Genomic DNA, 13,125 nt, shown 5'->3' on the forward strand with positions numbered 1-13,125 from the left:
ATAAAACTATATGCTCCAATCATAACATGGCAAACTGCAGCCCGACAGGCAACAACAGCTGTCAGTGTGTCAGTGTGCTGACTTGACTATGACTTGCCCCAAACTGCATGTGATTATCATAAAGTGGGCATGTCTGTAAAGGGGAGACTCGTGGGTACCCATAGAACCCATTTACATTCACTGATCTGGAGGTCAGAGGTCAAGGGACCCCTTTGGACATGGACATGACCGTTTTTCCTCGCCAAAATTTAGCGTAAGTTTGGAGCGTTATTTAACCTCCTTCATGACCAGCTAGTATGACATGGTTGGTACCGATGGATTCATCAGGTTTTATAGTTTCAGATGTATCATATGAAACTATAAAACCTGATTAATCCATCTAGATTTAAAACCCGCTACACCCTAAAAATCACAAGGTGCGTGAATGAGTTAAAGAAATTAGTGGCGTTATTATTATGAACGTTATCACGTTAACTTTGACAGCCCTAGTATGTGGGTTTTCACATTTAATAATATAGAAAAATTAATTCCCCAAAATCTGAAATTATTCCCTCTAAAATACCTGCTTTAGGGAGACGGATGGAGAGGCAGGAAAAACTCCCGCTATGGCTGTATGACCTCCAACAACGTAGAGACTATTCTCCAACTCAGCTGAACCATGACCAAACCTGGAGAAGAGAATACCCACATTATGTGTGTGTGTGTGTGTGTGTGTGTGTGTATACTTTAAAGTTTAGACAATGTATGGGCTTGCATGAATGACAGTGTGCCACTCTACATGACGGTGTGGCACTCTACATGAATGTGTGCCACTCTACATGACGGTGTGCCACTCTACATGAAGATGTGCCACTCTACATGACGGTGTGCCACTCTATATGAAGATGTGCGACTCTACATGACGGTGTGCCACTCTACATGAAGATGTGTCACTACATGACGGTGTGCCACTCTACATGAAGATGTGTCACTCTACATGAAGATGTGCCACTCTACATGACGGTGTGCCACTCTACATGAAGATGTGCCACTCTACATGAAGATGTGTCACTCTACATGACGGTGTGCCACTCTAGATGACGATGTGCCACTCTACATGACGGTGTGCCACTCTACATGAAGATGTGTCACTTCACATAAATTTGTACCACTAACTGAATTTGTAAAACTCTACATGAACATAAATATTGACAGCCCACACTTAACGGTGGTAGAGTTTTATGATATGCTTTTGTTAGGTTTCTGTTTACGAAAATATAAGAAATGTAACTCACCTGGCTATTAGCATTGGTGCTCCTTTAGACCACTCTTCATGGACAGTATCATAGATCCAGACGTCTTTAGAGACTCCGTTCTCTGATCCTCTTCCTCCTGTGACGTAAACCTTACAGCCAATAGCACACGCACTGAACTCCTTCCTGGGGCTGGGGAGGTCGGCCTTAGGGATGATCTCCTTGGCTTTATGATCAACCTTAAAATGGTCGTTCAACAATGGTGATTATTTAATTTGTTAATGGAATATTAGTTAAAGCCAATAAAAAGACATACTTAAAAGACAAAAATTAAAAGATCTTGAGCAATTACACAGATGAGATATACAGTAGGCCATTTTGACTGGGTGCAACTTTGATACTATCCATTTAGAGAACCTGCTCTGGTGCAAGGGTTCATTATAGTATTTTCAATGTAGAAGAAAGCCAATAAGAGAGCCTGTTACATCCCATGTGGCTAATTTGCATTATTTGCCTCGTTTTACCATCTCAGGGACCCAGAGGGCCACGTTAAAGCTAAAAGGAAAAGCTAAATGATTTAGCAAATCCAATAATACTAAAACGTTAAGTAAAAGCATCAGGGAAATGCTAATGCTAAGGGGAAAATAAGTTTCCCTTTTAAATGCCTGATTAAAACCTGTATGCTTAATTCAATTTGTGAATCTAATTATTTATTTCTCTTTTTAAACTGCATTTTCAAATAGAATTTTAAATTCTATTATTTATGAATTCATTAATGTATTGTTAAATGATGTACTTATTGACTGTCTTATGGTGTTTTTGTAAATCCCTTTTTAATTTGAACCATTTATTGATGGATTAATATTTCATTTGTAGATTCTTTGTATAGCCCATTAAAATGTCAAATAATTAATGACTTTGTAATTTTGTCCATTTCTTCACAGATTAAAAAATCAATTTGTAAACAAATGTATTAATGGCTATTTTTATTGTACAATTAATTATGAATCAATTAAATGCATTATTACTATTTCCGTGACTCTTGTGGTCCTCCATAGGCCACCAGGACATATGTTATTCAAGCAAGTATGACATGTTTCTGGTAAACTCCTGTAATGTCACATTGTGAATTAAGACACTTTAGTTAAACTGCTGTTTGTAATCTGGCAAAGGAATTGAACTCAATGATATTTTACCAATGCTTTACTAACTGAGCTAATGTCTCCCATTTAATAACATTTAACCAGAGATGGTAGATAGGATTAAATACAAAACACTGCAAGTGAATGAATACTGTATGTACTTTAAGCCAAGCTAACAGGATAACTTATACTTCATACAACACCTGCAGTATCTTGTCACACATGAAAACAGGTCATCCAAGTATAAAGGAGTGTGTGTCTGTCTTTCACCTGGTATATCTTGTCACACATGAAGGTCTGGCCTCCCAGTATCAGCAGTGTGTGTCCTGCTTTACGCGGTCGAGCACAGGGACTAGTCACTACTCCGTCATTCTGAAGGATTTTCTTCTTACACTGCATTGCCTCTTCTACTATTGACCTGCAGAGGAGAGTTAAAACATCTGAGAGATCAAGACACATTTGTCACATATGTCTTTACTAAAAGTGTGGCCTAATTCTCCATCAGCAGCCATGGTTTGGGATGCTCATCAAGAGGACCATTTTCCCAGATATAACACCTCCACAGGTTTAGAACTCAATACTGAAAGACTTTAGTGGGAAGGAGAGGAGAGGAGAGGAGAGGAGAGGAAACAAGAGAAGAGAGGAAACAAGAGAAGAGAGGAGCTCTTTTGAAGAGGGAAGTCAATCACACGCTAAAATCTGATTTTGTGGAGTGATTCAGTGTTTCAAGCTTCTTCACTGATTTCAATCACACTTAATTTTTCAACATGGAAACCATAGTGTGTATCATACCAAGCCCCTAATGTACTTGTGGGTCAATAAATGAATGCTTTTGAATCTTCTCCTAAACACAGTGTTTCTTTAATGGACTTTATATAGTGTATGCTTAATGCTTATACAGGGTTTTCACTGGTAACAGTTGTTGTTGAAAGTAACTTCAGTTCTATGAGTACAAGAACTGCAAGGAGAGGAAGAAGTGGCCTGTGTTTATGTGTGTGTGTGTGTGTGCGTGTGTGTATATATATATACATACACATATACACACACAAACATATACAGTATATACATATACTGTATATACACATACACTGATCAGCCATAACATTAACAACATTCAGACCACTGACAGGTGAAGTGAATAACATGGATTATCTGGTTACCATGGCACCTGACAGTGGGGGGGATATATTAGACAGCAAGTGAACATTTTGAACTTTGAACTTTGAACTTTGAACTTTGTGTTGGAAGCAGAAGAAATGGGCCAGCGTAAGGATGTGAGCGACTTTGACGAGGGCCAAATAGAGCTGTCTAGACGACTGGGTCAGAGCATCTCCAGAACTGCAGCTCTTGTGGGATGTTCCCGGTCTGCAGTGGTCAGGACCTACCAAAAGTGGTCCAAGGAAGGAGAACCGGCGAACCGGCGACAGGGTCGTGGGGAGCGAAGGCTGGCCCGTGTTGTCTGATCCAATAGAAGAGCTACTGGAGCTCAAACTGCTGAAAGAGTTTATGCTGGTTCTGATAGAAAGGTGTCAGAACACACAGTGAGGAGCAGTTTGTTGAGTATAGGGCTGTGTAGCTGCAGACCGGTCAGGGTGCCCGTGCTGACATAATGTTATGGCTGATCGGTGTATATATATATATATATATAAAAATATACACAATATATACAATACAACAATAAGCAATATTTCCTGGGATTTTAAATTTGTAGCATGTTATTTTCTAGTCTTAGACAGAAGAATGTGAAATAGAGCAGAATAGAGACAGAAACCAGAGCTTTCTATGGATTTCTAAGGTCCCTGACAAAGCTTACCTACTCCTCTTGTCAGCCATAACCAGCTCTTCACAGGCTACAGCCTCCAGCAGACACTCAGACGGCAGCAGGGCCAACCTGATGCCCCTCAGCAGCTCTGGTAAATGGTGACGGCGACCCTCCAAGTCGTATCGAACCCACCTCATCACAGAGTTAAACACAACCTGCCACAGGTCAAAAAGAAGCATTTAGCTGCTCTGGGTACTGGTGTTATCTCACCACCCTTTGCTGTAATGGATGAAACTAAATGCATTTGGAAACACAAAAAAATGGTTATTTAATATCGGTTATCGAGAATAATTGGCAACTAATTCAAGATTATTAGGGACAAAAAAGGTCATATTGGTGAATCCCTCGTATCTGCCTTGTAGGATGGCTAGTTAGGAAGCCTTAGCATTAGCAATTTCATTAAAGAAGAGGAAAGAGAGGAGAAAATAAAGACATTAACAGGAAAGGAAAGAGAGGATCACTCACCTGTTCATCTTCTATTTCCAGCTCATCACTAAGAATCAGCTCCAGCAGTTTATCTTTAGACAGACTATAGAAATCCTCCGATTCTCTTACCTAAAGGACAGACAAACACTTTGATTACACAAGTCGTACATTAAACCTTTAGATTATAATAGCGGCTTCACATGGATCTCCTCGTTAAATATCTACAGTATGTCCACAGTATATTCCAGCTGCTAACTCTACTTGAGTGATGAGTGGGAGATGAAGATTGAGGGAGGACCACCTGCCAACTTCATCTATTTTCACATTAACAATAACATCAGAGTCAATTCAAATACAAAAAATGCAAGTCATCTTTACCGTCTCATAGTGTAATAGACACATCCTCCACGACAGCTCGTACAGTCTTTTACACTGATGAGCATCTGATAAGAGCATCATCCCCAGGCAGTTGGAGGAATGCAGGTTTTTCTCTAAAAACTCTGCTGCTGCGTCCCGAATGTCATGAAACTGCAGCATGTCTCCTGCCTCTAACAAGGACTCAGCGTTCTCCTCGTTTATGATGACTCGAGAAGAATAGGCAAAGTCCAGCAGAAGCTCTAAGACCTGGAAGAGTGGAGAATTAGAGTTAACAACTGACATTATAGTATGTACACCTGTATGACTCAGTGACTCATTCTGAGGCTTCTGCATGCCTCCAACATCTCTAGTCACATAAAAACATGGTGATGTAACATCAATCTGTAGTGATGCTTACTACAGCTCAAGTGATGTACCAGCATGGCTGTGTACAGCTTCATTCACAAAACTGTCTTCTGAACCTCTAGCTCTCACTTGTTCACTCACACTATCACACACAAAAATATGCTCCAATCATAACATGTCAAACTGCAGCCCAACAGGCAACAACAGCTGTCAGTGTGTCAGTGTGCTGACTTGACTAGGACTTGCCCCAAACTGCATGTGATTATCATAAAGTGGGCATGTCTGTAAAGGGGAGACTCGTGGGTACCCAGAGAACCCATTTACATTCACTGATCTGGAGGTCAGAGGTCAAGGGACCCCTTTGAAAATGGACATGACAGTTTTTCCTCGCCAAAACTTTGTGTAACTTTGGAGCGTTATTTAACCTCCTTCATGACCAGCTAGTATGACATGGTTGGCACCGATGGATTCATTAGTTTCATATGATACCAGTATTTTCACTCTAGCTTTAAAACTGAGCCGCTACAAGCTAAAAATCACAAGTTGCGTTAATACGCTAAAGAAATTAGCGGTGTTAAAACGGATTTGCAATAAAGTGTTACCATCGCGTTAACTCTAACAGCCCTAAAAATAAAAAGATGATTCCAGGATCAGTCAACGATAGGTAAGACTTGACTAATCAGATTTCCGTCGGGGACACCCCTAGTCGACACAAAGGAAAGTGTGGGTGTATCTACAGAAACAGGACAGAATTTGTGGACCATTTGAAACCCAATTTCTACCGACTGCTGGGGAAAGCGGACATAGACTTCAGGTTGGAGACTCTTTGAATGCATTCATCCAAAGAGCTTTCTGATGCAACTTTACAGCATTTTGTCTGAAGCACACAGAAGCTTGAATATTAGAGAGGAAAATGACAGTATAACTGTCCTCAGTAACAGTATAGTACCTCGGGGTGTATACTGTCTCTGAAGTTGACGTCACTGTCCAGACTTTCTCGTAGCCCTCCGCTGAACATGGCCTCAAAATAACGACTGCACGCTGCCAAGACAGCCCTGCAAGACACAAACGCAGCATTTTGTCAGTGACCAAACAAGTCAAGGTCATAGGTCCAGAAGTTCTAAAGACAAAACAAAAGAGCACAAAAGGACTGTAACAAGTGCTAGGCTCCAGACTAACTTTTTACATTGGTTTCACTGGTGCACCTAACATCTTCATTTAGGTGCATCAACACATCATTTAGGTGCACCCAAAATTTTTGTTGAAGTTTTCTATCATCCCAGGAACGACCATGAGTCTACCTCTGGTACCGCCAGGTATCCACATGTTTACATATTACATTGATATATAAGAGTAGCGTGATGGAATACATGTGTTGCAAGTGACAGAGAGAGAGATGCAATCAATTGAAGCAGAGAAGAAATTGGCGGTAAAGTGATCTCTCACTCACACACACACACACACACACACACACACACACACACACACACACACACACGTGCCTTTATGCTTGTTTTATTAGCGTTGAGATTAAACCTGAAATATTGCCAAACAGGTGCGTTTGCTTTTCACTTCAACAATAAATCCTCTGCCTCCTGCTGCTACTCCTGCTACTCTGAGCTGACGGACCAGATGCATTCACGGTCAGTATGTAGCGTCCGTCGTCAGACTCTTGATTGATAACATGCTGCTGATACGCCAAAATGAACTAAATGGGTCAATTATTTTTATTTATTGCTTAAAGGCTACATGCCTCTGTTTTTTGTAATATTCAAATGTTTTTAATAAAAGAATGAGTGTTGAATTACAGTACATGGGATTTATTGTTGTTTTTTTACCGTGGTATCGAATTGGTATCGAGAATCGTGGAAATTCACTGGTATTGGTATCGACCACTAGATTTCTGGTATCGTGACATCCCTAGCGCAGGTTCACACATACACACACAGAAACAGACCTGCTGAATGTCAGGCGCACCGGTGCGACCAATGACAATGTTTAGTTGCACCAAAATGGTCGCACTCTGTAGCCCTGAAGTGTATTTAGAAAAGCTAGTTGGTGTTACTCTCTGTTGTGGTGGTGTGATGGTTGTGTCTGTTAAATTGAACAGTACCAGTAAAATGCACAAACGTTGTTAGCATGTGTTTACCTGTGGCATGGGAAAGAGCGGTCCCCGGCCCACAGAGTGACGTCAGTGAACATGCACTGCTTCCTCAGTGTGTTCAGGTGGGTCAGGACACTGTCGGGATGTGAAGGCTTGTGGAACAGTGAGATGTTCATGGAGCCCGTGCTGGTGCGGGATTTGCGATTCTCATGAACAGTCACCGACATGGCGGCTTCGTTTGGCACCTCCAGGGAGTCACTTGGAACGATCTCTCCTACTGCTCACAGACAACAGGAACAGAGAAAGGGAAACGAGTCCCATTGTTGGATCAGCAGCAATTATACCGTATGCATGCATGTATACATTTCAGATGTAGTCAACAAGCACACCGCATTCACTTGCATAATCAAACCTGAAAAGGAGAGGGCGTAATCCCACCATGACACAGTGAAAGCAACTGAGCTCTGAGACTAAAGGTTATCCTGTATCCCCCTCTGTGAGAGGAAAACTAACATACTCCTTTTCTTTCTCCTACCGCCTCCAAACCTGGTTAGATTCTCCTTCATCTCCTCCTCTGCTTTCTTCTTTACTATTTCTTTTATGTTTTGTTTTCATCTAAAATGATGGGATTCCTTGTCTTTTCATCTTTTTAATGCTTCTCATCTCAGAATCCAGGATTCAGAATCAGTCTGTACTAATCCTAGGAGACCAGAGGAGCTGCTGGCCATGTTGAGAAAGCACACTCCTCTTTAATAATAAATCAGAGAAGGAACTATGCCTCAGCTGTTATCTGTTGTTATTGCACTGCTGTGTTGAATACTCGATTCTGATTGGTCAACAAAGGCGTTCTGTGGTCTGTATGTTCTTTATAACAGACCGTTGCTATGTATAACAGACCGTTGCTATGGGCGCAGTTCTGATGTCGGACTCTGGAGGACCGTTTTTGTGTCAAACTGTACTGTCTCAGCAAGCAAACTGTCTGTGTAACGTGTAATAATTACAGCAACCAATAACTCTCTCAGTGTACATATGAGCATGTGAGTGTGATGAGCATATGAGCATGGGAGTGTGATAGACTTAACAAATGTGAACCAATCCTTTAAACAATCAAAATCTGCCGGTAAACCTAAATCATGGCAGTCCACCACTGCTTAATTAATACCAATAATTAATATCAGGTTGCGTTGTTCATTACAACCCACAATGCCAAAGTCCTGGATGTCCTAATACTGGTTTGAAATCTCCAAACCTATTACAGCATCCCTATCAGATTCCTTCATTAATATATTCATATGTTTCACCACAGCACTTTCACTCTTCAGCCATGCATCTCATTCCAGCAGATCAGCAACATGCACATCCCATTCGTTGGAAATCTTACTGGCTCGGTTCAACTGGGCGAACAGCTGTGCTATCAACTCTTACCAATTATGAAAAATATCACCTGGAACAAAGTTTGAAAGTCTGATTTTACAGAACAGACTAAATGGACAAATAAATATCAAGACAACAGTTAAAGCAGACCATAGCAACTAAAGTTAAGCAGCATTTTCTCACATCAATCGTAACAGAAACTATAGGAGACACAGTGACATGTTAGACACGTCTTCACAGGCACATGAATACATGCAGACTTTAACACCACACCACAGATTAGAAGAAACGCTGTTTCAGCAGCCTCAACACTGCTTTTGTGTGTGTGTGTGTGTGTGTATGTCTATGTGTGTGTGCATCTACATTTGCTGACATGCAGTTTTACACCAGAGCCACAACAGATCAGTCACGGGGGGGTTTGGTGTGCGCATGTTTCACAGATCACAATGCAGACTTGACAACAACCTCAATGTAGCTGGTTTGTGTTAATTGAACAAAAGATGAGTTATGAGCACATGCATACACATTGACACTCGGGATGATAGAAACATTCCCTGATAATGCTTCATGTGTACAACATGGAGGAGAGTAACGTTAACTGTTGGCGGCCAGTGGGCAGCACAGTCCTGCTTGGCTAAATGAGTCCACAGCTAACATACGGAGGTTGCATTGAGTTACATTATGATGACCAAGCTCTATTCAGTAAAAATGAGTATTGGGAGACGGTAAATTATAACGTTATTATGATGTGTTCATATGTAGTCTCGTAAAATGTGGTTTTTGGAGAGAAACTTGTTGTTTTGTTTTTGTTCTTTAGCGTGCTATCAGATTGGGTGTTAAGAACGGTGGAATTTCACTGGTATTTGTATCGACTACTAAATTTCTGGTATCAAGACATCCCTAATTCCCACAGTTAACTGTGGGCAGGCACACACAACCAAACCGTGTAGTTAGCCATATGTGTGCTTTTATGAGTAACAAAGAAAAATGCAGAAAATAACTTTCTTTTCATTTATTTTGAAAATGACAGTTGCACACTGGCCATCATTATTACATTAACAGCTCAAGCTCTCAAATATTGGCATATTGTCAATAAAAGACAAAATAAATAAGAGAAATGTCTGTAATGTAATGTAATGTAATGTAACCCAGTGTCCTCCCGGGATCAATAAAGTATTTCTGATTGTGTAATGCTCCATCGTCAGACTCTGACATGTTGATGATTCCTGAACTGGGCTGTAGCTTACATTCCTTCATACAGGGCCGACACAACGGACTGACTGGAATACACACTGAAGGTACATTGTAGTAGGACTCAAGCACTTTGACCACGTGCTTTAATTCTGTATTGTCTACGACTATCGAGTGCGGTCGCATACGCATTGATAAGACCCATAGCATTAGTTATTGCTTTAGCACGTTTGAGTCTGCAGTGGGAGGCTGCCTGAACGCTGTGGAGAGAAGGACTCGCCCTCCGGTCTGTCTGGCAGGCCTGTGGGGTCAGAATTATAAACCTCTATTTCAATCTAGCAAAGTGACTAACAAGGAGTACTCTGGTCAACTGGAGGTATGGATGCTGGTTGTGCATGGAAAACAATGATAAATAAGAGAGTATTCAATGACTTTTATGATGTCAGAAATAGATGTGACTATATCAGGGCTGGCTGGGTAACAATCTCATGGTATCATCTTTCAGTGTTATCATTTCATTGGATGTTTTCAATACAGTCAATTGTGAGGCACAAGTTTAACAACACAAAGCATTTATCAATACTATTGTCATACATAACCCTTGTGTTTGATAAAAAGCCCACATCTGACCCTTCTTTTCCCCGTTCATATGACACTACTGTTGCAGATGAACTGCTGGTGATCACCATTTACATAGACACCAGCTTGAGACATTAATTCCACACACATTAATAATGAACCACAGATTTACATTTGTGTGACAAGTCTTCTGATGCAGTCAAATAAATAGCCCAGAAGGTTGTGCTGCTCCCACTCTCTGTCCACCTTTATCCTGCTTTCTGTAGCTTAGTCTCATATTCTGTTAAAAACATGGAATATAAACACCCATTCCATTCAACACTATTCCTATTGTTGGCAGATTGCTTACGCCCTAGAAGCTTTTATTTACAAGGATCTGACCTAATAGTGACATTAAAATACCTCATTTAGATGGATGACAGTAACCCGGGAACTGAAGTAAACAATGTCCAGACAGCAGCATTTCAGGTCCAAGTTCATCGTTCAAAGGTTAGCCAGTGTATCCACGCCCATGTTTACCAGAGTTGGCGTGTCACTATTTCAGATTCATGCTTTGAATTCAAAATAGGAGGAGAAACTCTCTCTTTCTAAATGATTTACTGAACACTAATAGACTTCATGAACAAGGGAAAATGTCAAATCCTTTCAAATCTGAGCTGAAACAATATGAAATTGCAGCTAAATGAAACCTGAAATCACAGTGTACATCAAATCTTCTGAGAGGGATCATGCTTCACTTCTCCCTCCAAGAACAAAATGTTCACATGCAAAACAGAATAAGCATTCAGGGCTTCAACTAATCTTTATAAAATGTCAGTCAATACTGAAAAATGTCCATCAAGAGTTTTCCAGAGCCCAGGGTGACATCATCATATCTTGATTTGTCCAACCAACAGCACAAAATCCAACCGTAACACAACCAAATGAAAGAGAGACACAAGGAGCAAATCCTCACATCAGAAGCTGAAACCGGCACAATGTTATCTTCAGAAATGACCTAAACTATTAAACCATGGTCACATTATTTTGTTGATTAATTCTCTGACAATAGAGAGCTACAGGAATGAGTCCTACAACCCAGAAGTGAGTCAGCATTTTAGCCCTTCCTGTTCCCTCGTCTGGAAGTCAATGGGTTTTTAGTTAGATGTCTGAAATCAGGTCTGTGGTTAACACAAGCTGAAGAGATTTTAACGTTTTGTTCTACGATATAAAATACATCAATAAATATCCCACTTGTGAATTTTGAAGCCTTTATGTGTCTTAAAAAGTTGGTTGCTAACAAGTGACTAAATGAGACTAAACGTCATCACGCCGACTCGTCCTCCTTTACAGCCTCGTTGTGTTTACTCTCTCTCACGTGACCATGGTGGTGTAGTTGGTTTAAAGCCTAACGTTAGCTTTTTACGTCTGCTGATTGTATTCACGCTTCAAAAATCATAAAGTGGTGTTTAATAGTGGAGATTATCTTGCTGAACACCATGTCAGTATCATAACCGTGTGTTTACCACAGAGTTTATTCTGTGCAATAATCCAAAACCCAATGGAACAATCCCATTGGTTGTTAGTGGAGGGAACCAGGGTGATGCTAACTTCCTGGTTGGCCTAGAAATATATGTCATCCCTGGAGCAGTCAATTTACTACTTGATTAAGTTTCAGGACAATGTTTAGAGAATATTAGCTTGTGATGTGATTGGGTAGTTGAAATTGTGTCCCTGATGACCAATCTCTACTCAGCCATCAGTGACCAATCACTCATGGCCTTTATTAGAGTGATAACTAGCCATTCATTAGCATGATGCAGGGAAAAAGGACAGATGTGTAAGAGCAAACCATCAGAAGGAGAGAAAGATTAAATGAGCGATTTGGTTGCACTAGTAAACTGGCTGACGATGCATGGATCGGAGGGGGCAGGCAGAGAGGACTGAACAAAAGGAATATTCAAGGCTTTGTGGGCTTCATTCCACTTGCAGGCTAACTTACGGTGACAGAGGTTGCTGACCCAGGCACAGGCACTGACAGTCAGGAGGTGAGGGGGGCTCTGCATCCCCGGACTGCTACGCGGGACTAATGAACACAAAGAGATTTAGGGAATATGCACTGCACTGTATGTATCAACACATATTCTAAAGTAGTGAGGGGTATGAGGGGATGAAGGCAGTGATGTGCATTGCTATACCATGCATACTGTAGGTCACCTCTACATGAACTAAACGCTTTCAGTAGACAGCAGACCAGCTGCTCACACTATTCTCCTCACACAAGTTTAACATGAAGTGTGACCCACACTGGATCATCAAAGTCAACATCACAAGTCATTTGGCATCATGCCATGTGTTGAAGAAAGCAAATACAGAACAGATGACATTGTCAAATGTGAATACTATTTTTCTACTCTAAAGTACCTTAAGTGTAATCTCAGAACCCGTTGGCTATCGTTCTGATGATGGATAAGCCTCTTGGGTTCCACTAGGGCTGGGCAATATATCAATATTATCTTCATCTTCCTCTGAATGATCTGAACAGTTTTGATA

General features: G+C 40.9%; 1 protein-coding gene across 2 annotated transcripts in view; it reads right to left on the minus strand.

Annotated features, from left to right (window-relative positions):
- LOC119486223 (kelch-like protein 25) overlaps positions 1-13,125 on the minus strand; it is a 37,116-nt gene that overhangs the window by 17,600 nt on the left and 6,391 nt on the right. The window contains exons 2-10 of one of the 2 annotated variants that reach the window (XM_037766178.1): positions 12,575-12,658; positions 7,495-7,726; positions 6,295-6,400; positions 5,001-5,246; positions 4,662-4,751; positions 4,188-4,351; positions 2,645-2,792; positions 1,275-1,471; positions 563-668 (exon numbers count right to left, since the gene is read on the minus strand). In XM_037766178.1, the coding sequence (XP_037622106.1) occupies positions 563-668; positions 1,275-1,471; positions 2,645-2,792; positions 4,188-4,351; positions 4,662-4,751; positions 5,001-5,246; positions 6,295-6,400; positions 7,495-7,726; positions 12,575-12,638 (1,353 nt within the window). In that variant the 5' untranslated portion in view covers positions 12,639-12,658. The remainder of the gene's footprint in view (positions 1-562; positions 669-1,274; positions 1,472-2,644; positions 2,793-4,187; positions 4,352-4,661; positions 4,752-5,000; positions 5,247-6,294; positions 6,401-7,494; positions 7,727-12,574; positions 12,659-13,125) is intronic. The other variant, XM_037766179.1, reaches the window with a different exon arrangement.

The sequence above is a fragment of the Sebastes umbrosus genome, chromosome 4 (genome assembly GCF_015220745.1).
Source record: "Sebastes umbrosus isolate fSebUmb1 chromosome 4, fSebUmb1.pri, whole genome shotgun sequence".
Classification (NCBI taxonomy): Eukaryota; Metazoa; Chordata; class Actinopteri; order Perciformes; family Sebastidae; genus Sebastes; species Sebastes umbrosus.